This window comes from Schistosoma haematobium, chromosome 6 (genome assembly GCF_000699445.3).
Source record: "Schistosoma haematobium chromosome 6, whole genome shotgun sequence".
In the NCBI taxonomy this organism is placed as follows: Eukaryota; Metazoa; Platyhelminthes; class Trematoda; order Strigeidida; family Schistosomatidae; genus Schistosoma; species Schistosoma haematobium.
In genome coordinates, this window is record NC_067201.1 from 14,311,631 (window position 1) to 14,336,226 (window position 24,596).

The 24,596-nt window shown below is 33.3% G+C and overlaps 1 protein-coding gene across 1 annotated transcript in view; it reads right to left on the bottom strand.

Annotated features, from left to right (window-relative positions):
* ZAP70 (Tyrosine-protein kinase ZAP-70) overlaps nucleotides 1–24,596 on the bottom strand; it is a 122,300-nt gene that overhangs the window by 55,237 nt on the left and 42,467 nt on the right. The window contains exon 3 of the mRNA XM_051216913.1: nucleotides 16,370–16,554. Within this exon, the coding sequence (XP_051065544.1) occupies nucleotides 16,370–16,554 (185 nt within the window). The remainder of the gene's footprint in view (nucleotides 1–16,369; nucleotides 16,555–24,596) is intronic.

Genomic DNA, 24,596 nt, shown 5'->3' on the forward strand with positions numbered 1-24,596 from the left:
ATCTTTGGGGAACTGATGATCCTTGGCGGGTTCGACCCAATGATACCAGATTCACAGTTACACAGCTATTGGTACCACAAGTGAACCCCTGTATGACTGAGATACGTTGACAGTTAACTGATCAATAAGTAATGAACAATATCATCTATGTTAAGTTCTTTCTAGTGAAAATCGAATTTCATTCGATGTTTTAATATTTTAGAGTAAAGGTGTCATGAATTTGGGATAAGAACAGTTGGTTTTTTAGATGTAATTAGGTTTCGGTTATTAGAAGTTACATGAAATAACTGACAATCGATTTGATAAGTATTCGACAACATGAGTTTCATGAGTGAAATTACCAATATGCTAAAAATGACTAGTTTACAAATAGTGTATAACATAATCTAGAACTAATTAAAAAGGTATAGACTCGTTTATTTCCATCTTGAACAATTCATTTTTTTGTTGCTTAGAGATGGGCTTGCATAGTTTAGTTTAGATTTAAGTTTGTTCACGTAACAAATTGATACAATCCGAGGAACTAGCTAGGAAAAAACCAGACAGTTACTTCAATTTTATTTGAAACTCCTTAACAGTGTGCGTTCATCGCATCCATCACATATTGAATCTAACAAGATCAAATCATGTTACCTTTAGACCATTTAGTTGAAATCTAAATGGTCTACATTTCTAACTAAACTGAATGATAATAAGTTCGCTAGAAGTATTACACTAAGAATTTATGAATGGTGAGGTTCAATCTTTATCAATAATAGGAAAGTCAATTACTAACTAATAATCTTGGATAATTTTGTGCTACATCATCAATTCATAGTTTCACAGGTTGAAATCATGAGTCAGTTGAAGCTAGACCACCATTGTAAACCTGGAAGCACTGGACGGCCGTTTCGTCCTAGTATAGGACTCCTCAGCAGTGCGCATCCACGAACCCGCCCCCGCGGGATTCGAACCCAGGACCTACTGGCTTCGCGCGCGAGCACCTAACCACTAGACCACTGAGCCAGCATCCAACGATGTTTATGTCTAACTTCAACCAATCCACGAAGTTGCGCCATAGAACACCATTGTCTTCAGTGAGCTGATATCTCACAACAGACCTGGTTGAACTCCACTGGTGACGGCTTCTCACTAGAACTCCAGGAGGTTCTCCTGAAGTCAGTCATTAATGAGCAGTTGATTATTATCAGAATGAGTTTTGTGGAGATTTTAGTAGAGATTTTAGTTAGACATTAACACCGTTGGATGCCGGCTCAGTAGTCTAATGGTCAAGTGCTCGCGCGCGAAGCCAGTAGGTCCTGGGTTCGAATCCCGCGGGGGCGGGTTCGTGGATGCGCACTGCTGAGGAGTCCTATACTAGGACGAAACGGCCGTCCAGTGCTTCCAGGTTTTCAATGGTGGTCTAGCTTCAACTGACTCATGATTTCAACTTGTGAAACTTACTAAAATCTCCACAAAACTCATTCTGATAATTCATAGTTTGTTTGTTTGTTTTTTCTTTTAGATTTGTATATCATCTATTTGATTATGTAATTGACTATCTATTTTATTACGTTTCATCAATGTACTAAATAATTAAATAGAATTCATTAAAACTCTCCTATTTCCTTTCTATGCTTACAACACATTAAACAATGTACGTTGATTTTTAACCGATTCCCTTTATGTATTTATGTGCATAGGTGTGTATGTGAGGGTGAGTGGTGTAACACTGCCGATAATAATAATAATAATAATAATAATAATAATAATAATAATAATAATAATAATAATAATAAGAAGAAGAAGAAGAAGAAGAAGAAGAAGAAGAAGAAGGAGAAGCAGAAGAAGACATGAACGCATAGATTTCTGAATTCAAATTCAATATGTTATAAATTTGACTGAAGAAAAAAGAAAGAATGAGAATGTAAGCAACGAAAAAACACAAGAAAAAACAACCATATTCGATAAAACGGATAGGATATACAAAGCCGTAAAAGACGTTATCAGTTTCATGTTGTTGTTTTTTTCTCTAAATTTAAAAGCAAAACCTTGTATATTCATTTATTTTGATTGGGAAAAAGGAAGACAAAAAGGGGATAAAAATCTATTGTAGACATATTTTTAATGTTTAAATCAGTTTCTTTTTTATTTAAAAGGTTGGATTAATTTTATTTTTCATTGAAATTACTTGATCAGTAATTTTCAACCAAGTCTGTTGTGAGATAGTAACTCATAGAAGACAATGGTGAACGGTGGTGCAATTTCGTAGACTGTTCGAAGTTAGACATTGGTACCGTTGGATGACGGCCCAGTGGTCTACAGGTTAAGCGATCGCGCGCGAACCCGATAGGTCCTGGATTCGAATCCCACAGGGTGAGATCGTGGATGAGCAGTGATGAGGAGTCTCACGTTAAGACAAAATGTCCTTCCAGTGCTTCCAAGTTTTCCATGGTGGTCTAGCTTCGATTAACTCATAAACTCAACTATTAAATTACTACAATCGTTACAAAATCCACCTTCTGATAATGTTTTTAATGTTTTAATCAGTTCCTTTTTTAAATTTGCTCCGTATTGCTCACTTGAATCTTCCCACTGATGTTTGGGACTGCAATAGGTCAGTCTCTTATTGGCATATGTGTATACTGTGTGGATTACCTCGATATTGCCTTAAGTCACAAGCATTATAAGCAGGGATGGATGGTTGCTAGCAGTGGAATCCAGAACATGCGTTTCATCCAATTTGAGACTCGTCGGCTGGATGCATCTGCATCTCAGATTTGATGTTCACATGGGGTTACATACAACTATTAAGTATAAGGTGGTATTAACTCAAAAGGCATTTCATCTTAATTTTAAGATGATAGATAATTCACAATAAAATGCCTACAAAGTCATATACAGGATCCAAATTGAAGTATACAAGTCACATAACAGACAGATAATTGGTTTCAGTCTAATGATTCTGTATTTTTACCGAATTTCCATCGATTCAATGTAATTAATAAATAACTTTAAGTAGAGTCGAATTCACTGAGAATTAATTGAACTAGGAACTCCACTCAACTATTACATCACCCATCCTTAATGTTTCCTTGATTCTAACACCAAATAACCTCTGTCCTGTTCTTGCGTATGTATATATATATAGTTATCTTGGATAACCTTTGTCGTTCCTATCCTTTACATTCACTTATGTCAATTGTTCTATATTATTTCTTATCTCAATGTAAAATTCTAATACATACTTGGTTGTAAGCAGCTGATGAGAAACCACGAAATATAATGAATTCATCTTATTCTGTATCTATATTTGTTCTGGCTTTATTTAAATTCATAAAGGGAACTAATTGCATGAAATAAGAATATTTTGTATAATAATTATAGACCTGTTCTGAAAAGAATTTTTAGACAGAAAAATGATCGATGAAGTCAACAAGGTGTGTGAAGTAAAGATAGAATTTGAAACCTTGAGACATTGAGAGATAGTTGTTATATGTCGTGAACAAATATATGAATAATTTAAACAGACTCCATAAGTGAATGATATTGTATACAACAGGCGACCTTATAGTCTTGAATTCTATATCATTTGAAAATCTATGGTATGCACTTCTAAACAAATCCTAAACTAAAGATAAAGTTATTAAACAATCTAATGGTTCCTCATGTAGATGTCAACCTCTCACCAGAGTTAATCTTAAAATTATACAACTGTAGGATAAAAACACATGCATGTAAACATAAATATTTCTTTCTCCATTTAATATTGATTTCAGGGATTTAATTTTTAGCATATATTATATAACTGTAAAGTGGTGAATGGAGATTATTGAGAGGAAACCCTGCTTGACTTAGGTTCCATGCTATTTGGCACTCATCAGCAGGGTATACCTGTAAACTTGATGGAACTAATGCTGCCTCACGGATTCAACGCCTTGTCACTCAGCTTTACAATCAGCGATATTACCACTGAGTTATTTGGGTAGCAAATGACCTCTCTCATGATGTATTTTGTGTCGACTACCTCGAATTACTACGTAACGACTCAACACTCACCGGACCACACTACAGAGAACCAGATAGACCATATTTGCATCAACAAAAAATTCCAAAGGACAATGGAAGATGTGAGAACCAGGAGAGGAGCTGACGTAGCTTCAGATCACCACCTAGTTGTGGCCAATTTAAAACTGAAGCTAAAAAAGAACTGGACAAGTGGACAAACAGCAATACAAAGGTTCAATACAGCCTTCCTTCGAGATACTGACAAACTCAATGAATTCAAGATAGCTCTCAACAACAGATTCCAAGCCTTTCAAGATCTACTGAAGGAAGAAGAAACTACTATGGAGGACAACTGGAAAGGCATCAAAGAAACATTGACTTCAACGTGTCAAGAGGTTCTGGGCCTAAAGAAACACCATCATAAGGAATGGATCTCTATAGAAACACTGGACAAGATCAAAGAAAGGAAGAACAAGAAGACAGCAATTAACAACAGCCGAACACGAGCAGAGAAAGTCCAAGCACAAGCTGAATACATAGAAGCAAACAAGCAAGTGAAGAGGAGCATTAGAGCCGACAGGAAGAAATACGTGGAAGAATTAGCAACGACGGCAGAAAAAGCTGCTAGAGAAGGAAATATGAAACAGCTCTACGATACAACGAAGAAACTATCAGGGAAATACAGTAAACCAGAGAGGCCGGTCAAAGACAAGAAGGCAAGCCAATCACTGAAATTCAACAACAGCGAAACAGATGGGTAGAATACTTCGAGGAACTCCTGAATAGGCCGGCTCCAATGAATCCACCGAACATCGAAGTAGCACACACAGATCTTCCTATAGATGTCAACCCACCAACGACGGAAGAAATTAGAATGGCCGTCAGACAAATCAAGAACGGGAAAGCAGCAGGACCCGACAACATACCAGCTGAAGCACTGAAATCAGACGTCGAAGTAACCACAAGCATGCTTTACCCTCTATTCAAAAAGATTTGGGAGGAGGAACAAGTGCCAATGGACTGGAAAGAAGGACACCTCATCAAGATTCCAAAGAAAGGAGATCTGAGCAAATGTGAAAACTACAGAGGCATTACACTACTGTCAATACCAGGGAAAGTCTTCAACAGGGTGTTGCTGAACCGGATGAAGGATGCAGTAGATGCCCAACTTCGAGATCAACAAGCTGGATTCCGAAAGGATCGGTCGTGCACAGACCAAATTGCAACACTACGGATCATCGTCGAACAATCAGTTGAGTGGAACTCGTCACTATACATCAACTTCATTGATTATGAAAAGGCATTCGACAGTGTAGATAGGAGGACATTATGGAAACTTCTTCGACACTACGGAGTTCCTGAGAAGATTGTCAACATTATCTGGAACTCATACGACGGACTACAGTGCAAAGTAGTGCATGGAGGACAGCTGACAGATGCATTTCAAGTAAGGACCGGAGTCAGACAAGGCTGTTTACTCTCTCCCTTCCTCTTTCTTCTGGTGGTCGACTGGATTATGAAGACCTCGACATCTGAAGGAAAACACGGAATACAATGGACAGCTCAGAACCAATTAGACGATCTGGACTTCGCAGATGACCTAGCCCTCCTATCACGTACATGTGAACAGATTCAGATAAAGACAGCCAATGTAGCAGCAGTCTCTGCACAGTAGGCCTCAGCATACACAAAGGGAAAACCAAGATCCTCAAATTCAAAACGGAGAACAGCAATCCAATCACCCTTGATGGCGAAACTCTGGAAGATGTAGAATCCTTCACATATCTGGGAAGCATCGTCGATAGACATGGAGGTTCAGATGCAGACGTAAAGGCGAGGATTGGCAAAGCAAGGGCCGCATTCCTACAATTGAAGAACATATGGAACTCAAAACAACTTTCAACCAATATCAAAGTGAGAATCTTCAATACGAACGTCAAGGCAATTCTACTGTATGGAGCTGAAATTTGGAGAACTACAACAACCACAATCAAGAAAGTACAAGTATTTATAAATAGCTGTCTACGCAAGATACTCAACATCCATTGGCCGGATACCATCAGCAATAGCCTTCTGTGGGAGAGAACAAACCAACTTCCAGCTGAAGAGGAAATTAGGAAAAGACGATGGAAATGGATAGGACATACATTACGCAAATCGTCAAACTGCATCATGAGGCAAGCTCTAACTTGGAATCCTGAAGGGAAGCGGAAAAGAGGAAGGCCGAAGAACACATTACGTCGGATAATAGAAGCAGATATGAAAAGGATGAATTACAACTGGAAGGAGCTGGAAAGGATTGCCCAGGACAGGGTTGGATGGAGAATGCTGGTGAGCGACCTATGCTCCTTCACGAGGAGTAACAGGTGTAAGTAAGTAAGTAAGTAAGACTCAACACTGTTTACGCGATGTTGAGTCATTTGAACTAGTATTTACATTTCAACTTCATCGATAGAATTCGATTATTACTAAAAAGGAATTGATACACATGACATTGGTCATTACTCAGCGATCAGTTAACTTGTAGTGTTACATAACTGATTTATCATTAAGTCCTTAAAAAAACCCTTTTGACAGAGGAAAGACTATCTGATGAATTAGTATTCGCTCTCGATCATTTCTATGAATCAAAAGACTAAATAATTTTCTTTGTATGTCTAGTGGGAAACAATCACAATTACTGTCGGTAATCGATTACAAAAAACATGTGCATCCTGTTATGTTTGTAGTCGAAAAAACGACAAAATTGATATTGAATATTAAAAAAATAATAGGTGTTGGAATGAAAGGGATAATAATGATAATAGTTGAAAAGGATATTAAAAACACAACCACATAAATGGTTAAGATAAGAGAGGTTCCAAACATTTGATTGGACAAAATTAAATCAATAAGGCTAATTCATAGTATCATAAGTTAAGAATGAAAGTTTGACTAAAAATGTACACTGAAAGTGTTATTTTGATCAAATCAAAGACTAGAAATTTTTACAAATGTTTGAATGAAATCAGATAAATAAAATTTGGGGTAGGATACGTGTCCGTCAATCTGTAGTTCAACTGATTGCCAATGTTCATTATGTATCTTGTAGTTAGCATTTTTCCCGTTTATTTAGGGATTTTATTTCAATCTCTAACTCTCACTTTTACAACGGGGGTGGGTAGTTTTATTCATCTAGCAAGCTAGGATGCTCTATCTACCGTATCATGCAAACCTATATGGCTAACTTCAAATGACTGAAATATAATCCCCAGTAAAAATTACATAACTATTTATAGTAATAAACCGCTAAATGAGCAGAAAAATGCTCAAAAACACTAGATATTTCACTCATATTGAACACTAAGAAAAAATGTAAATCTTCACATCAAAATTTTTAAAAAATTAACTAAACATAAGAAAGCAAAGATCTATCATTATCACACTATTAGGTGAACCAGAAGTTCCTTCTTTATACATAAAGTTAAGATCAAACAACGAATGGCTAGCGCTTCAACTGTTATTCTACCATATTAATTGTCTCATTTTTTTGCGATTTTCATTATATGTTTGATTGATTACTTGTTATCTGATAATTTATCATGTCATAATTAACTATTTTTCCTACCATAAATGACAATTTTTATTATATAAATTATACGATAATGGTAGATTTAACCAATCTAACATCAGTTCTGTCTTCTAAAGTTTCTCTTCACTTGAAAACTTTTTTTATAAACTATTCATCTAATATAGTACATTAATCATTCCAATAATTTGAGAGATCAATTATTCCATTACGAAATAGCAGCGAAATCCTCATATACATTTTTATTAGAACATGTGTTTTCCACTCAAATTTGTAATGTTTATTAACAATAAGAATAAGTTGGGAAATAACTGAGAAAAGTTAGAATAAGACATAACACTATGCTCTATCATGTCTATCATATTTCCTTTCAATGTACACAGTATTTACCCTTGAACTAACAGATTTAACTAAGATCATAATACAAATGGTTACATATCAAAGCATTAGACTAATCATTTGGCATTGATTTGTACATAAAGCTTTTGGTTGAATGAATTAAGGATTATAATATAACAAGAGAAAAAAACTAGAGCTGATCATTTAAAAAAAATAATAATTTGCCTCAATCATTAAAGTTACTCTTAATCTGTCAACACTAGATATATTTTTTTCTCAAAATCATTTTATATCTATGTTATGTTTTTATTCTTGTTGCTAAGTAATTCTGAAAGATAATAAGATGATCTATTTTGAACTATAAAATGAATACTGTAATTTTTATTGATATTCTTAACAGCCTACCACCCTAAACAAAAGATGTAGTTTGAAGCGAATGGTACTGACTTTGAGTCCCAGAGTGAACATCAACTATGAGATGCAGATACATCCAGATGACGAGTCTCAAATAAAATGAAACGCATGTTCTGGATTCCGTTGCTAGCCACCATCCATCCCTGCTTATGATGCTTGTGACTTAGGGCAATATCGAGGCATACGCGCAGTATGCACATATGCCAATAACAGACTGATCAATTGCAGTCTTAAATCTCAATGGGAAGATAGAAGCTAAACAATACCAAGTGAATTCGAAAGATGTAGTTATCTCGTGGGATTTTCTCTTTAATTTTCATATTAAAATCATTTATATTATAACAGACTGTTAATTGTTATACATCATTTATTATAGTGTCTAGACTAGTGTCTCATGAACTACTTATTGTCTTTGACGAATAAATGTATAAAACTAATCTATTTTTCATGTTTTTAGAATATTTCCAATCACCATTTATGATTAAAGACAGTTAATAAGCATATTGTACAAAAACAATAGTAGTAGTAGTAGTGGTAGTAGTAAGTTTCAGTACATCATTAGGTATGCCTTTGGATTGGAATCAATCAGTTACAAACCTCTGAGTCATATGCACATACACAGAAGAGGTTTACACAAGTTATTTATGTATGCGACTAAAATTATCTTTTAAAAAATCGATAACAAAAGAAAGTAGAACAAAGCTTTGAAGAATTGATTGGAACAAGATATCTAGTAGACTGTTAAGTTATTAAAATACAATGGAATCTTGGTTTAACAACAATTTGAACAGTAACATCTTAATACTTGAATATATTATTGTATTATTGAATGACCCATACATAATATATATTATTATTATATATTGTCATGGGGATACCATATTTTTGAATAGATAGATTATGGATGGTCGTAGAATCCAAGAAATGTGTTTTCTCCTGTTTGGGATTAATCAGATGGATGCATTATTATCCTCGTGTTGATGTTTCTAATATGACTTGAGTTCAGTACCTTTCACTTAAGACTGGTCAAAGCTCAGTCTTGTTATCAACAATGAGATAATTCGATACTTTACTTGTGATAACTCTGAGATGTCGTATGTTTACCGAAGAGTTTTTTGCGCGACCAGTTTTTTTAATAGAAAAAAGGGGTTACTTTTCAAAAACTATACTCCTTCGGAAATATAATCAGTTTGTTTGAAGTTCCTGTTATAGTTTTTCATAGACTGGTTGTATAAAATCAACATTTAGCTCTCTTGAGTGGTACAACACATGATCCTGAAAATTGTAACACTATTTGCTAGTCACTAATTTGAAAATTCATTTGAATAACTAGATATAAATCAGGTTTTATTGTTTAAAATACTGAGGTATACCAATAATTACATATTGTACTTTCGTAGATTAGATGATGCTTGTTAAACCTGTTGTACTAATCATAAAGTACCTACCATTCAGTGCACAACAAACCGTCTAAGAAACTTGATCGAAAAAAAACAAATAAGACGAAACGGCCGTCCAGTACTTCTAGGTTTTCTATGATGGTCTAGCTTCATTTGACTCCTGATCTCAACAATTGAAATTAAAAATAAATTGTTTGTAATGAAAAACATAAGTCACTTCTGACTGTTTTGTACTTTTAGTAATAATATATGCCATAATGAATGGCTATTTTAATATTTCTAAGACAAATATGATTTTAATTCTACTTCACAATGATGTAATCAAAAGTATGTCACATATATGTCTTTGGAATAGACAATAAAATAACATTCTGCGTTTTCTCAGTTGAAATCCAGACGACTAATCAAAGGATAATATGATAGCATATTTCCACTAATTTACTGACAGACTACTAAAACTGCATGAAGAGCCCTTCTAGAAGTACTCCTGATCCCAAGCTCAAGTGAAGGAGATAGATCGGGCATGAGGTTAGTAACCCTATCGAGTTAAAAAGAACGTTACTTAAAGTATGTTAACCAAAAAAGTCAATAGACCATTCAAAATGATAATAATTTTGATATTTTGTACAGAATTGATTCCATAGTTATGTATCAGAAACGGTATTTATTTATGATAAACCAACAGTACATTATGTTCCAGCTTTCAATACCAGGGATTAATTAGATTATCCTTCAATGAATAAAAACCTTGTGACGTCACAGTAATAGACAGTTACATACATCAATAAATTTGTTTAACTGATACATGTAACAGAAATGATAAGTACCAGAAAAAATATTTCACCGTAACAAGTGGAAAACTGTATAATTTTTGATAATTAACGTTAATTAAAAGATAATTTCTATGAACATCTTAACGATAATTTGTACGCCTTTAAGTCTACCCAATAAACAAAACTATACTGCAATGAGTTACACTAAATCAAAGTTGTCTAATACGAAACGATCAAACTTTATTGTAACAATATGTTAACCGATTTTATTGTTTGTATCAAATGCCTGTTATCAATGTAACCATGGTATTGCATGGTCCATGTGTTACCTCATTACAATTCGACCAAAATCCTTGTTTTCATAATTGTTGTCAAGTTATCTAAGCTAGATGGTTTGATTGTGAAGCTTTTATTGATCTCGGCAACACCATCGGCGCTTACCTCATATAAATGGGTTTTTTAGTTACTGAACCAGCATTAAATCAATTTATTTTTTTAGCCTTGTTTGTAATTGATTATTTCTCTTGATTCTATCCTCAGAAAAGTAATGGACATTCATTATTGATTTCTTTTAGGTTTCCAATGTTACTCTAATATATATCATTCCATGAAGAAAATTACCTTCAAAGTACATTTCACTATATCCATTTGTTTGTTTTTATGTGTATATGATGTTCATATAGATATACTTGCATGTGTATACAAAGCTAAATTATGAGTCTACAATAGGAAATAAAGAAAAAAAAGGTACTCTATCTTCAGCTATATTAGTATTCCGTGTATAGAATTTATATGAGTCAGAATAGTTTTTAAAAAAAGAAGAGCAAATAAGAAAAATGGGAAGTAACAACGGACAAACAAAAAAACGAATACAAAGTAATGAGTCATAAATATATATAATATGAAATTTATCAATTCCTCCTCTACTTCTTCTTCTGTTAAATAAAAAGACAATGGATTGTACAAATATTCTTGTTTACTCAACAATACTTGTTCAGTGAGAACAGATCATTTAAAATAGCAGATCTTTTATTTTGACGTGAAGTTCATTCACTCTTTTAGCATTATAGCTGATGTCAGTTTGTGATGAAAACATTGATGAATCTAATTTCTAACACTAGCGTTCAATTGTAAGTTCTAATCCTAATTCCTGAGACTAATCTCAATATATAGTGCCCGCAATGTCGAGTCACCTAGACTGGTAGCCACATTGCAACATGAGCGATAGCATTCGATTTGCACTAAATAAGAACTTGACACACATGACATTGATCACCACCCACCCAGTGATCAATCAACTATAATCTTCATTTGTCCCTAGTAAGTATGATGACATTCCAAGGTCATTTTAGCGTTGCTCGAAGGGCGTCTATAAATTTTAGTCTCATCGGCTAACGACAATTTGAATATAAGAGAAAAGTTAGGAATTTTGAAAAAAACCGCTCTACTCCAAGGTAAGCTCATGTACAGCAAAAACTCTGGGGTATTTATAGTACTTCAAACGGCCTTAGGCCTCTGGAAGGTGCTGGAACCACTCAAACACATAGCAACAGGATAGGCAATCATCTAATCAGAAGTTGAAAACCAATACGTTTATTTCGAGATATTGAATTCTCTACGCTAAAATGTCAATGGAATATTACAACCAATCAAGTAAATAAATAATTGCAATTGATTTGAATAGAACCTCACTAAATCAGTGAAGTGAGACAAAATACAGAAATAATCTATCAAACGATTAACAAACCAGAAAATACGACATAAAAATTGGTTATATAGAAGAGCTCAATCAATTATTAATTTATTTGTTTACCATAATTATGAAATCAATGTTTATATTTATGTATTAGGGAATGATTACAACCTGATTAAACGACGATAAAAATAACAACCAATTAAAACTCTCATAAGTTGATACAATTCAATACATTTAACATCTTTTTTAAATAATTCAAAATTTTAATAGTTGAATTCATGAGTCAATTGAAGTTCGACCACCATGGAAAACCCAGAAGCACTGGATGACCGTTTCATCCTAGTATGGGACTCAACAGTGCACAGTTGGTGCCGGCTCAGTGGTCTAATGGTTAAGCGCTCATGAGCGAGACTGGTAGGTCCTGGGTTGGAATCTTGCGGGGAGGGGGCGGGATCGTGGATCCACTCTGCTGACGAAACCTATTCTAGGACAAAACGGCCGTACAGTGCTTTCAGGTTTCCCATGGTGGTCTAGTTTCAATGGACTCATGATTTCAACTATTCTTGTTATTACTAGATTATCTTTCACAATAAGAAGAAGGGAATAATTCTCTCAATTTTCATTTTCTCTTTCTCTAGTTTTCTAGAAGTATCCTATTCTTATATGATTTTTTTTCGACTACCTTTTTTATCTAGTTTCTCATTTCCTTTTCTTTATTTCCCTACGAAACAGACATTCCATCTTCATTGATTTAACATTATAATAATGTAATTATTTATTATAAAGATGTAATAAATTCAGAATTTTATTCCGATGGAAGTAAGAAAAAAAAACCACGAACGTTTCCCACTTGTTTTATTCTGATTTGTTCAATGTTAAAAAGGTTTAACTATTTGAGCTACTAGAAAATCAGTATAAACCTAGAAACAACTGAATTGCTATTCCATTCTATCGATGACACTACTACTGAACTTCTGGACTTAGAATAAATCAACTAAAGTTCAATAGTTCAAATTGTTTAGCTTATTATAAATCTACAATATTAAATGACTATTATTCAGTGTCATTATTGATTTATAGGTCAGCATTCCGAGTAGCAACAAGAATGAAATAACTATGGAACTTATAAAAGATAATTCAAGAAACTCAAGATGTGCAAACAATGTATCCAACATATGGTTTTCTAATGCAATATGTAATTTTGCTTCATATAATAAGTTGGTTTACTATAACAAAGTATTCGTTCATTACAACTGCCTTTTTTAAATGCTAATATGGTTACCGTTCTTGTGAAGTGTGTAGATTATTTTAAAATATCTTCCCAGTAAATTTAAACTTTGATTTTTTTTTACACAGTGAAGTAAACCAAAGTTTTCATTTAGAAATTTTAAAAAATCAATCACTAAGGCGGTGGGAGGATAATTATTGGCTATTATCTGCATATTTCAGCGTTCATAAAATATGTTACACTGATCACTTTCTGTCATTCTCTTTTCATTTATGTAAATGGATAAACGTTGTATAGTAGAGTGTAGTTCTCATTAAAAGTTTCATTTTAAAACCTTATATTTAAGTATACTCATCACATTTCATCCAGTATGTTGAAATGATCTACATTGGATATTTCAATCGTAAACAGCTGAGAATAACTTTACCTATTTGAAATGAAAATTTCACTTTAATACACAGTGCTCATCCACTAAATGCATGGGAAAATCAATCAAAACTAATGAGTGCAACACATTTAATGAACTAGTTTGGGGGTTGTGGAGATTATTAAGTTTTGATTGAGACTATGAACCGATTGATGTTAGACCATCTTTGGAAACCTGGAAGCACTGACGGCCGTTTCGTCCTGTTGTGTGACTCTTCAGCAGTGTGCACTTACGATCCCACTCGTGGGATTCGAACCCACTAGACACTATCATCATTGGATGCCGGCTCTGTAGTCCAGAAGGTTAAGGGTTCGCGCGCGAGACAGAGGGCCCTGGGTTCGAATCCCGCGAGCGGGATCGTGGGTGCGCACTGCTGAGGAGTCCCACGGTAAGACGAAACGGCAGTCAGTGTTTCCAGGTTTCCAAAGCTGATCTAACATCAATTGGTTCATGATCTCAATCAAAAACATTTAATGAACATGAAAAACATTGTTAAAAGACTCATCCGTATTTTTTCCATGTTAAATACTCACTATGGCTCTACATTTATATTTATCTTGAAATTTACAATACAAGTCAAATATGAATAAACTAATGAAGAGTAATTTAAATTAAACCTATTCAAAACTAAAGTATTTATAAGAATAACAATGAATAATTATGTAATCAGTTCTTGATGTCTAAGCAACTAAGGTAAGTGCAATGTTCATAGGTAATAAGTGGTGAATAATTTGTAAAAGATTATTTTAAAACTGACAGATTACAATATAGCTAGTAAACTGTTTGAGAAATTTCCATAAAGAAAAAACAGTGAATATCATCTCCAATCACTTAGAAATATATTTGAAATATAACCGACACATAGTTTGTCAATTACTTTTGTTAGATAACGGTATAAAGTCATTAATAGCTAAGATGTTTAAGGCAATTTTACAAATTTTGCCCTTGTAGAATTCACTCTTTAATAGTAAATGAATTGAGGAATTCACCAAGAAGAGCCATATTCTTAGGGATTGTATTCATTACTACATATTGGTATCAAAAAGGTTGTCAACCTAAGTGTATGCTTTGATTCCAATAAATGTTTTCTCTAAAAAGCTTCTCACCCATCGTGTCACAGTCTTATTAGTGATTGTCAGCTCTAAACAATAATTTTATGAAAAATCGGTTGTATTGGAATAAATTAACACAAATGTAAACAAATTTACAAATTCTAGAAGTAATTATGATAATACCATCTAAATGTTTACAGAAAGAGGAAATTTAATTCACTTGATATTGTTTACTTGAATATTTCCATTGATGTTTAGGATTGTAATTGATCAGTCTGTTATTGGCATATATGTATACCGTGCGGAGTGCCACGATATTACTTTATCACACAAGCATTATAAGCAAAGATGGATAGTGGCTAGCAATGGGATTCAGGACGTGAGTTTCATCCTATTTGGGACTCGTCAGCTGGATGTACCTGCATCTGAAAACTTAGGATTCAATGTTCACTGGTGATTTTGTATCAAGGGAACATTTAAAGTTAATTAAAAATACGAACACACCTGATGTAGGCAAGTATTGAAAACAAGGAAACACTAAACGAACATTTTTCCTAGAATTGAACTTCCCAGAGAGACAGAAGATCCTAGGTTTGATTCCCGGTTGCGAATTCATGGAAATGCACTAACTGAGAGGTCCGTAGTAGGACAAAACAACTTACCACGGCTTCTAGGTTTTTGATGGTTATCTAATTTTGATCGTTTTTTTTTTGGTTTCGATGAATTTCAACCGCCTACACAACCCTATACTCTCAAAATTCGATTAGGAAACTTTAATTTCCATTTTAAGATGAACATAAGGAATACGATAATCGATAACAATACTAACTATCACTCGTAACTGATTCATTATCTAGATACTTTCCCATTTGAGGCAAGACATGAACATCTTCAATTTAATTCAAATTATCCCTTATAAAAATACAAAAATATTAGGTTTTCAGAAGTTTCTAGTTGATAAGAGTCTATTACTAAAAATCTTCAGAATCGAATATAATCGAGTTAGAAATTGAATAAGCGACACATTACATTTCTGGACAGAACGATCATATATGCAGGGTCCATCGTTTAAAAAATAGATGGTGTCAATAAAATTATTTATCAGAGGAACACTTCATTAAGTATCATGTAACCCATCTATAATAGCTGTTCTCTGAATAGTGGCCAATGTCACATTTTTCTACTTCACTCAGTGATTAATTCATGCAAATATAGCAATCCTAAAGGAAATCATTCCAGGCCTGACTCAATCATTGGTAGTGTTTTAGATTATGAAACGGGGAGACCCGGATTTGAATCTCATAGGGAGCACTAATTCCCACCAGATTGCTGATAAGTCTTAACTAATATCAAACTTATGTTCAAGGTTTACTTGTGGTTCATTCTAACCACCGAACATCATACAACTCATTTATTTATTAGGCAATAATCAAACATTTAAAAACTGAAAATTCACAATAACTAACATTATCAGATAAGACTTACTTTTAATCCCATTTCTATAGCTTTTAAACGTAAATTATGTTCCAAATCGTTAGCATTTAAACCTTGTAAAACAATTGGTGACATACCAACTGGACGATTTAATGGTAATTGAGCTAATGTAAGAAAACCATCCAATTGCGTTGAATGATGTTGAACTAATTCAACTGGACCAACAAATTTATGGCCTATGATAATTATGAAAATTAAAAAAATGATTGAAAAAAAGGCTTATATTGAATATGATTAAATATTAAGAATATTATAGCTTATTCAACAGCAAAATATTATCAGGTGAAATCTCATTACAAGCTTAATTATTTTCATCCAGTATTCCAATATTTAGTTCGAGCATTGTAATTTTGAAAAAAAATCACCTCTAACCAACACCTTACATCTTAACATAGTGTACACCATGTCGAGTCACTTAGACTAGTGGTGTGGTACATGCTACTTACGCTTACAGATATAAGTAGTATGTAACACCGATTGGAAGTGGAAAACCTAGCATCAGAAGGCTAAGAAGATCAAGTTCAAGAGAATAGGAAGGAAAATAGAAAGGAATTGTGAACATGGGGAATCATACAGAATTTGAAGGTAAAATTATGGAAATTTGCAAATGAAGTATTCAATGAATGATTCTTATAGTTTACCAAGATACTTTGTAATTTTGTATTAAAATGCATTGGTTGTCTCCAGCTGTGTTCTCGTTCAGAACAGTATTGACCACATTGTGACTTAATCGATATAATTCGATCATCTCTTAGGAAAGACTGGAGATAAACAATACTGGTGATTATTTAGTAATCAATCGGTGGTGAACACACTTCTGTCATACAGGAATCTGAGTGACACGCGATCGAATCCACCAGGGGACATTAGTGCTTTTGAGATTACAGGTAAACCTTGCTGAGTGACAAATAGCATGAAACCTAGGCTGACTAGCTCTAACTACCATCTTCTATAATGAGGCCTTAAATAACTGTTTAAAGATTGGCGCGATTCTATTAAATTAAATAAGTAAAATAGCTTTGATTCGAATGTAGATGAATATCAGAATTAATTTCAGTGTAGAAAATAAAATTTAGTGTTATAGAAACTCAAAATATCCATCGAAAAAGTCCAGAGGGGTCTTAAAAACTCTGGAAAACATCTTATCTAATCAGCGGTGAATAGATGTTTCCCAGAAACATCTAAAAAATGAAGAACCACGTGTCATACTTCTGATTGAATGATTACCTATCCTGCTGCTATGTTTTGTACAGCTCAAGAACCTTCCAGAATCCCAAGGACATCTGGAGTACTATATAAATAATCTCGGTTTTCTGTACGTGAGCTAACCTTAAAGTGAAGAGTTCTTTTCACACTTCGCACTTTTTCTTTTTTATTCAAGTTGTTAGCCTGAAGTTATTCAGAGTTTATGAAACCGATTCAAGCGTTCAGTTAAAAGATTTATTAGTTAAGCTTTTGGATACTAACTTGAAAGTTATTAATCGTTTAAGAAAAATATGAAAATTATTTATAATTTCTAAAGTGAACTAATTAAATTATATGAAGAATCCTGATGAGCAGTCTATGCCTCTCCATAAGGGGTAACAGGTGTAATTAAGTAATTAAATTAGAGTGAAATATTACTGAAATCGAACTAACGAACTGATTATCTAAAACTTATTGTACAGACACTTTTTTTGGTTTTAATGAAATATTTAATGATAATTATTGACGAATAATAACAGACATACATTTCTGCACTAGAAAATCTGTTTAAAAAGAAATATCTACATACTACTTATATTACTATTAATGTCATTAGTAGTATTAAATTGCATTATTTTTATCAGTGAAACATTCACATTAAATAACTGCATTGCATGAAAGTATCTTTCTTACGTTGATAATAAACATGATAACGATAGGATGTATCTCATTTTACCTAGATGTACATATTAGTTTAATGCAAAAAATATTGATTTGTTTATTTTATTCCGTAACATAATTTATTAACTCCGCCTGGAGTCCCTGCCTGGGCTTCTGCCGGCCCCAAGCCCGGATAAGGAAGGATGGTTGGGCATGGGGTTAGCGACCCCATCTCGTAGAAAACCAACTCGCTAAAAAACGCTAACCAGAAAAAAGTATTCAAACCTTTTAAACTCTGCCCTGGGAGTCAGAAGGTCTTCATTTAGAAGAGTTATGGCGCCAAGTTCCTTCGAAAGTCACGAGGCCAATGCCCCTTCTGACAACCAGAGCAACCATGTATTTCGGTACATGGAATACTCGTACAATATGGAAGACAGGGGGAGTCTTCCAAATCTCTGCAGAAATGAGGAGATACAACCTAGAGGTGCTTGGGATCAGTGAAACACGTTGGACGCAAGTTGGACGAGAACTACTAGCTTCAGGAGAGCTTCTGTTATACTCCGGCCATGGTGAAGAAAATGCAACACATACATATGTGATGTGAAACACTATACAAGAACTCAGAATAAATTCGGTCTAAAGAATAATTTTGCTTCACAATAAAGATTATTCATTTTCTATCTTGAAAAAAATTGAATTTGTTACATTTTTGAATGTTAAGTGAACATTAGTAACAGCTGAGATCCTATAAACTTAAAATTGATTATCAAGACAGGAAGAGGAAAATAATGTTACCTGAGTAACTAAATGATAATGTCTTTGTCATATGGATTGATTTGCCTATCAATATCATAGGACACATTAGTTCCGTAAACTATTTTGATACACCTTAATGATAAGTATCTAATGATAAAATACTCGAATTTCGTACTCTCTTTTAATCGCCTCCAAATGCCTTATATTAAAATGTAGTGAGTATGATACCTTACTACGTTAAATAGTCTCTATATTACTAGATTGATTGATAATGTTCAACACAAAGCATTAGGTAAATAATACATCGTTTACTCCTTGGCAATCAGCCAGTTTCAGTAACCTTGTTGAAAAAAATAACGTATTGAAGAAAAAAGACAAATATAACATTGTAGTACTTTTCTTTAAATTTTCAAACGGTCTACAACAACTTCACATTTGAAACTTCCCTAAAGATATATAATTAGATACTTTACAGTCAAATCGGTTAATCATTCTGTAGTCATTAGGAAACATCCTATACCTAAATAAGAATATATTTATCCATGCAATGACATACAAGGTTATCTACATAAAGATAAAAGACACAAACTGAAAATCTACTGAATGGATTTATGAATAATTAGATTACAAAATAGACTTCTCTCTTCTTTTTTTTCAAAAGAAAACGAAAATTTTTATGAGAAAAATTTCGTTTTAAAACTGATGTTTAGTAACAGATAGACATTGTGAGTATTTAAGATCATCATCGTTATAAATTTCCTTCCAGGAAGCCAAAAAACTTGTTTTTCCCCCTAAGATAAATATAATACAAGGTCAAAGGATAGTTATACTATTATCCATGATACTTGTTATATATTGTAGTAAATATTAATTTAGTGAACGAGAACATCAGTGTGGACAATCAAATGTATTTTAATACAAAATGACAGAATATCTTAGTAAAATCTGAGTACTTACTTACTTACGCCTGTTACTCCTAATGGAGCATAGGCCGCCAACCAGCATTCTCCAACCCACTCTGTCCTGGGCCTTCTTTTCTAGTTCCATCCAATTCCTGTTCATTTTTCTCATGTCTATTTCCATTTCCCGGCGTAATGTAATCTTTGGTCTTCCTCTTCTCCTTTGGCCTTCAGGATTCCATGTGAGGGCTTGTCTTGTGACGCAGTTGGGTGCTTTCCTCAATGTGTGTCCTATCCACTTCCAGCACTTCTTCCTGATTTCTTCCTCCGCTGGAATCTGGTTTGTTCTCTCCCACAGTACGTTGTTGCTAATAGTGTCTGGCCAAAGGATCAGAAGTATTTTGAGTAGACAACTGTTAATAAACACCTGTATTTTCTGGATGATGGCTTTCGTAGTTCTCCAGGTTTCTGCCCCATATAGTAGAACGGTCTTGACATTTGTATTGAAAATCCTGACCTTGGTGTTGGTTGAGTTGTGTTGTTTTGAGTTCCAGATGTTCCTCAGTTGTAAATATGCTGCTCTTGCTTTGCCGATCCGCGCCTTCACATCTGCATCAGATCCACCCTGTTCACCAATGATGCTGCCCAGATATGTAAAGGTTTTTACGTCTTCCAAATCTTCTCCATCAATTGTGATTGGATTGGTGCATTGTATAAACTAGTAATTATCTGAACTCAATAGATCAGTGGATAATAAGTTGGTTGTTCAAGCAAATGATATTGAGTTCGAGTGTTACTGTGAACATCAAAACTGAGACGCAGGCGCATTTCAAATGGGACGAAACACACGTTATGGATTTCAGTACAAGCTACCATTCAACTTTATTAAAAAAAAACTTATATACTTTTGTTTAAGTAAAATAAAATACTATCATTAATGAAGAAAAGGAAGAAACGAAGAGACTGTATGACAGAGATGTTAGTAATCACTGGCTCGATATTGGGCGACGACCTTCCATTGTCTTCGGTTGGTAACTGCCTCACACACGGATTAGCTCCACTGGTCATGGCTCCCTCACTAGAACTTAGAGAATTACCTATCGAAGCTAGTCCCTAGTGAGTCCAGTCATCCGATTACCTCATATCTCCCGCTGAGGTAAGATGTAATGATCCAAATTTAACCATACTACTAATAATAACACTGGCTGAATTAACGATCGTTAAATAATTTCCTACGTAAATTGATAAATACTCTAGCATTTTAAATATCCTGTCATGTGCCTAAATTCTGATAAAAATCCCAACTTAAATATTAATTATATTATAAATACAATGAAATAAGTATTCTAAATTCCAATTACGCTAACTAGTAAACAAAAGAGAAGATTGGATCAAACATTTGAAAAGAATAACATGATCTTGTGAAGAGAAGATATGCAGAGTTGTGTTCCTTTTTTATCTTGAAGCTCAATGTGGTTTGTGTTGTTTGAAGGTGTCTTCGATTTCGTTATTTGATAAACCGTGCTAATGAATGATGGCAATATTTATATGTATGATAGTGGACATCAAATGAATCTGACGAACATGAGTGTTCCCTTAAGGGACTAGTTCTAGACTTAATGTTCTGATCTATCGTTTAGAGAGAGTAAACATTGATTACATATTGACTCTGAATCCTCCGATGTATATGAATTTTGTATGTTACCCATATTCAGTAATAATCATATAAAAAAAGAATTTATGCTTTGGTATACAGAGTAGAGTCTTACACCCTCTCTTGCCTGCATCTGTTCAGTTTTCGTATTGAAAACCTAGGAGCACTAAACGGCTGTATCGTCCTAGTACGGGACTCCTCAACAGTGTTCATCCACGGTCCCGCACACAGGACTCATTAATGCCTAATCAATAAATTCATTGTACCATCTCTTAATGTTTGATCTCTATGTTAAAATACTATATGTAATTGGAATATTGAAATATTATTAAGTAGATTTTATGCGTAACTGATAAGAACTTTAATAAAATACAAATAGATTTGTGATTTAATTAAGAAATATGAAGACCATTCAGTGAAGCAAATTCTCTTTTGAACAACGTCATTTCCTAAATCTGTACAAGCGTTTTTTACAGGTAATTTGTTTATATACAGTAGTCTATATATTCAAATAAAGGAGTTTTAGACAATTATCATTGATAGTCAAACTTATTTTAGAGGGGTATACAAATCGATCAACAGCTCAGTTTTTAAACAAATGGTTAATTTAGGTTACATTCAACCATATGAATTACCGTTCAAAATCTTCTACAAAGTAGGAAGAACAGGCTTAAAAAGGCTTTAGATGGAAAATTTGTAAACAGTTGAGGCTATAAAAATTCACTTCTTATTACTTTCCATAACTATCATGTAACTTAATTTCTTAATAACGTTTTGATTACTTTACTGATATGATGAATTACCATTTATATTCACAATGCTTGAAAAATTAATTACATTGAAATAATATCCTTCCATTAATTAATTATTGCATTCAATACTTGAGAAATGTTGATAATGTTGACCATATTGTGTAATACCACTATATTTCCACTAACTTTAATTTAAATAAAGTTGGTTATCTTCATTTGGTGTTGTTTTACTTGTATCTTCCCATTGTTATTTAAGACTGTTGGCATATGTGCATCCTGTGCGGATCGCCTCGATATAGTCTTAAGTTACAAGCTTTTTAAGCAAAGATGGGTAGTGGCTAGCAGTAGAATCCACTGCTAATATTTTTTTAAAAGTCCTCTATTTTCCTAATATACACTACTAAATAGAAACAAATTATTTAGATGATTGTATAGCTTGAAAAAATGAAAAGAAAATTTACTTTACCGAAATGTATTCATTCTTTTCAAATGAATCAATAGGTTCCTTTCATTTATTTGTCATTATCTCAAATTTAAGTGGATTTTACATGCCAACTAATTCATCGATTTACTCTTATTCCTTTCTCATTCACATTTTTGCTCACTCGCTTTCCTAACACAAAATGTACCTTCAGGCAACATGTGAACCATTACATCATTTACATTTTATTGAAAGATTTACTCATTAAGAAATTCCACCAATCTAATCGAGTTGTATCCTGGAAGTAAATATACATCACTAATTCAAAGGTAAAGCATTCATTGCGAGAAACTAAAGATTCTGGATTCGAACCAGAATACGATCAAGAATGTGCATTACTGAGGAATTTCAGATTAGGATGAAACACCTGAGATCATTCGCTTCCTGATAGATGCTATGAAATTAAAATCGATTTATTATCCAATTTTCATTGAGTTTTTTTTATTTATTTAAAAAAATAGACAAACATATGTGTATAAACAAACAATTGTACTTTATGTGAATAATAACTTGTTGTTGTTACAGCACACAATATTTTCTTTTTTTCTCTTTTACGTATTTAGGACAAGGTTATTTCACTGTTTTCTTGAAGAAAGATAAACATGATTTTATCAATCAACACAAATTCCAATACTGACCTTTTATTGGCTTAAAAAGTTAAACATGTTGATATAATCAGTGATAACATAATTAGAATTTTCCAGTTATTTACTTAAGATTGTAAATGATTAATGATAGTCGATAGGAAATCTTTTTCTGTCTAGGTTTCGTACTAGTCAGAGCGAGTCAATAAGGTATATCTGAATTGTTAAAAGGAATGAATACTATCTGTTAGATATGAACTAAGATCACTTGGTTCTATAAACTGAAATATTACCACTATGATATTTGATCAGTAGTCTCTTCGTAATATTTCTTTTAAAAAAAGGTGGCTGTTTATGGTACACGATTAATTCTTATCACAAAGTTAGTGTAATCTTTGGAAATAAACTATTGAAAATCTACAAATTCTGAAAGTCTTACGTATTATTTCAAAACATCTTTTAATAGTCTATTCTATTGACTTCATACAATACTGAATCAATTAATCTCAGGTTGAAACCACTGGATTTGGTTCCAAATAACATAATGATTATCATATTCATCATGAGTTGTATGAGTCTTCAAATAATTTTATATTCTCTCTTGATAAACGAAACACAGTATAATCCAAACGATTCTTTGTTTCACAAACATTCTTCAGCTTATGTTAGTAAATAGTTTAAGTGATACATTAGTGCATTTTCAAGTTTGGTTATGTTACAACATTATTTTAATTTTAGATAATAATACTTTCTAAAATATTTCTAATATTTGGCATAGAAACGCATTAGAGTCGATATAATTCAATGATAAATAATGATAATTGATTTAAGTTTTTATACATGAACAATGATATCATAAGAAGAAGTAATTAAGAATAGAGAGAGGAAGAGTACTGTAAACTATTTTATAGTATGGGACTTCTCATAAGTACACATCCACGATCCCGCTCTCGGGTTTAGAATCCAGGACATTTGGTCTCTCGTCTAGTGCTTCCAGGTTTTCAATGGTAGTCTAACATCAATCGATTCATGATCTTAATCAAAAACTTAACAATCTCCACAACCCCATACTGATATTTTACGGTAGTTTATAACTTCATAGTATTTTACATTTATGACTGCGTAGTAGATCATAGATTTTTGGTTGTAATGTATCTCCAATTGACAAAAGTTAATGATTGTATACCAAATTTATAATTAAATAACATTACATTTGTCATGATACATGACAAATCTAAATGTAAAAT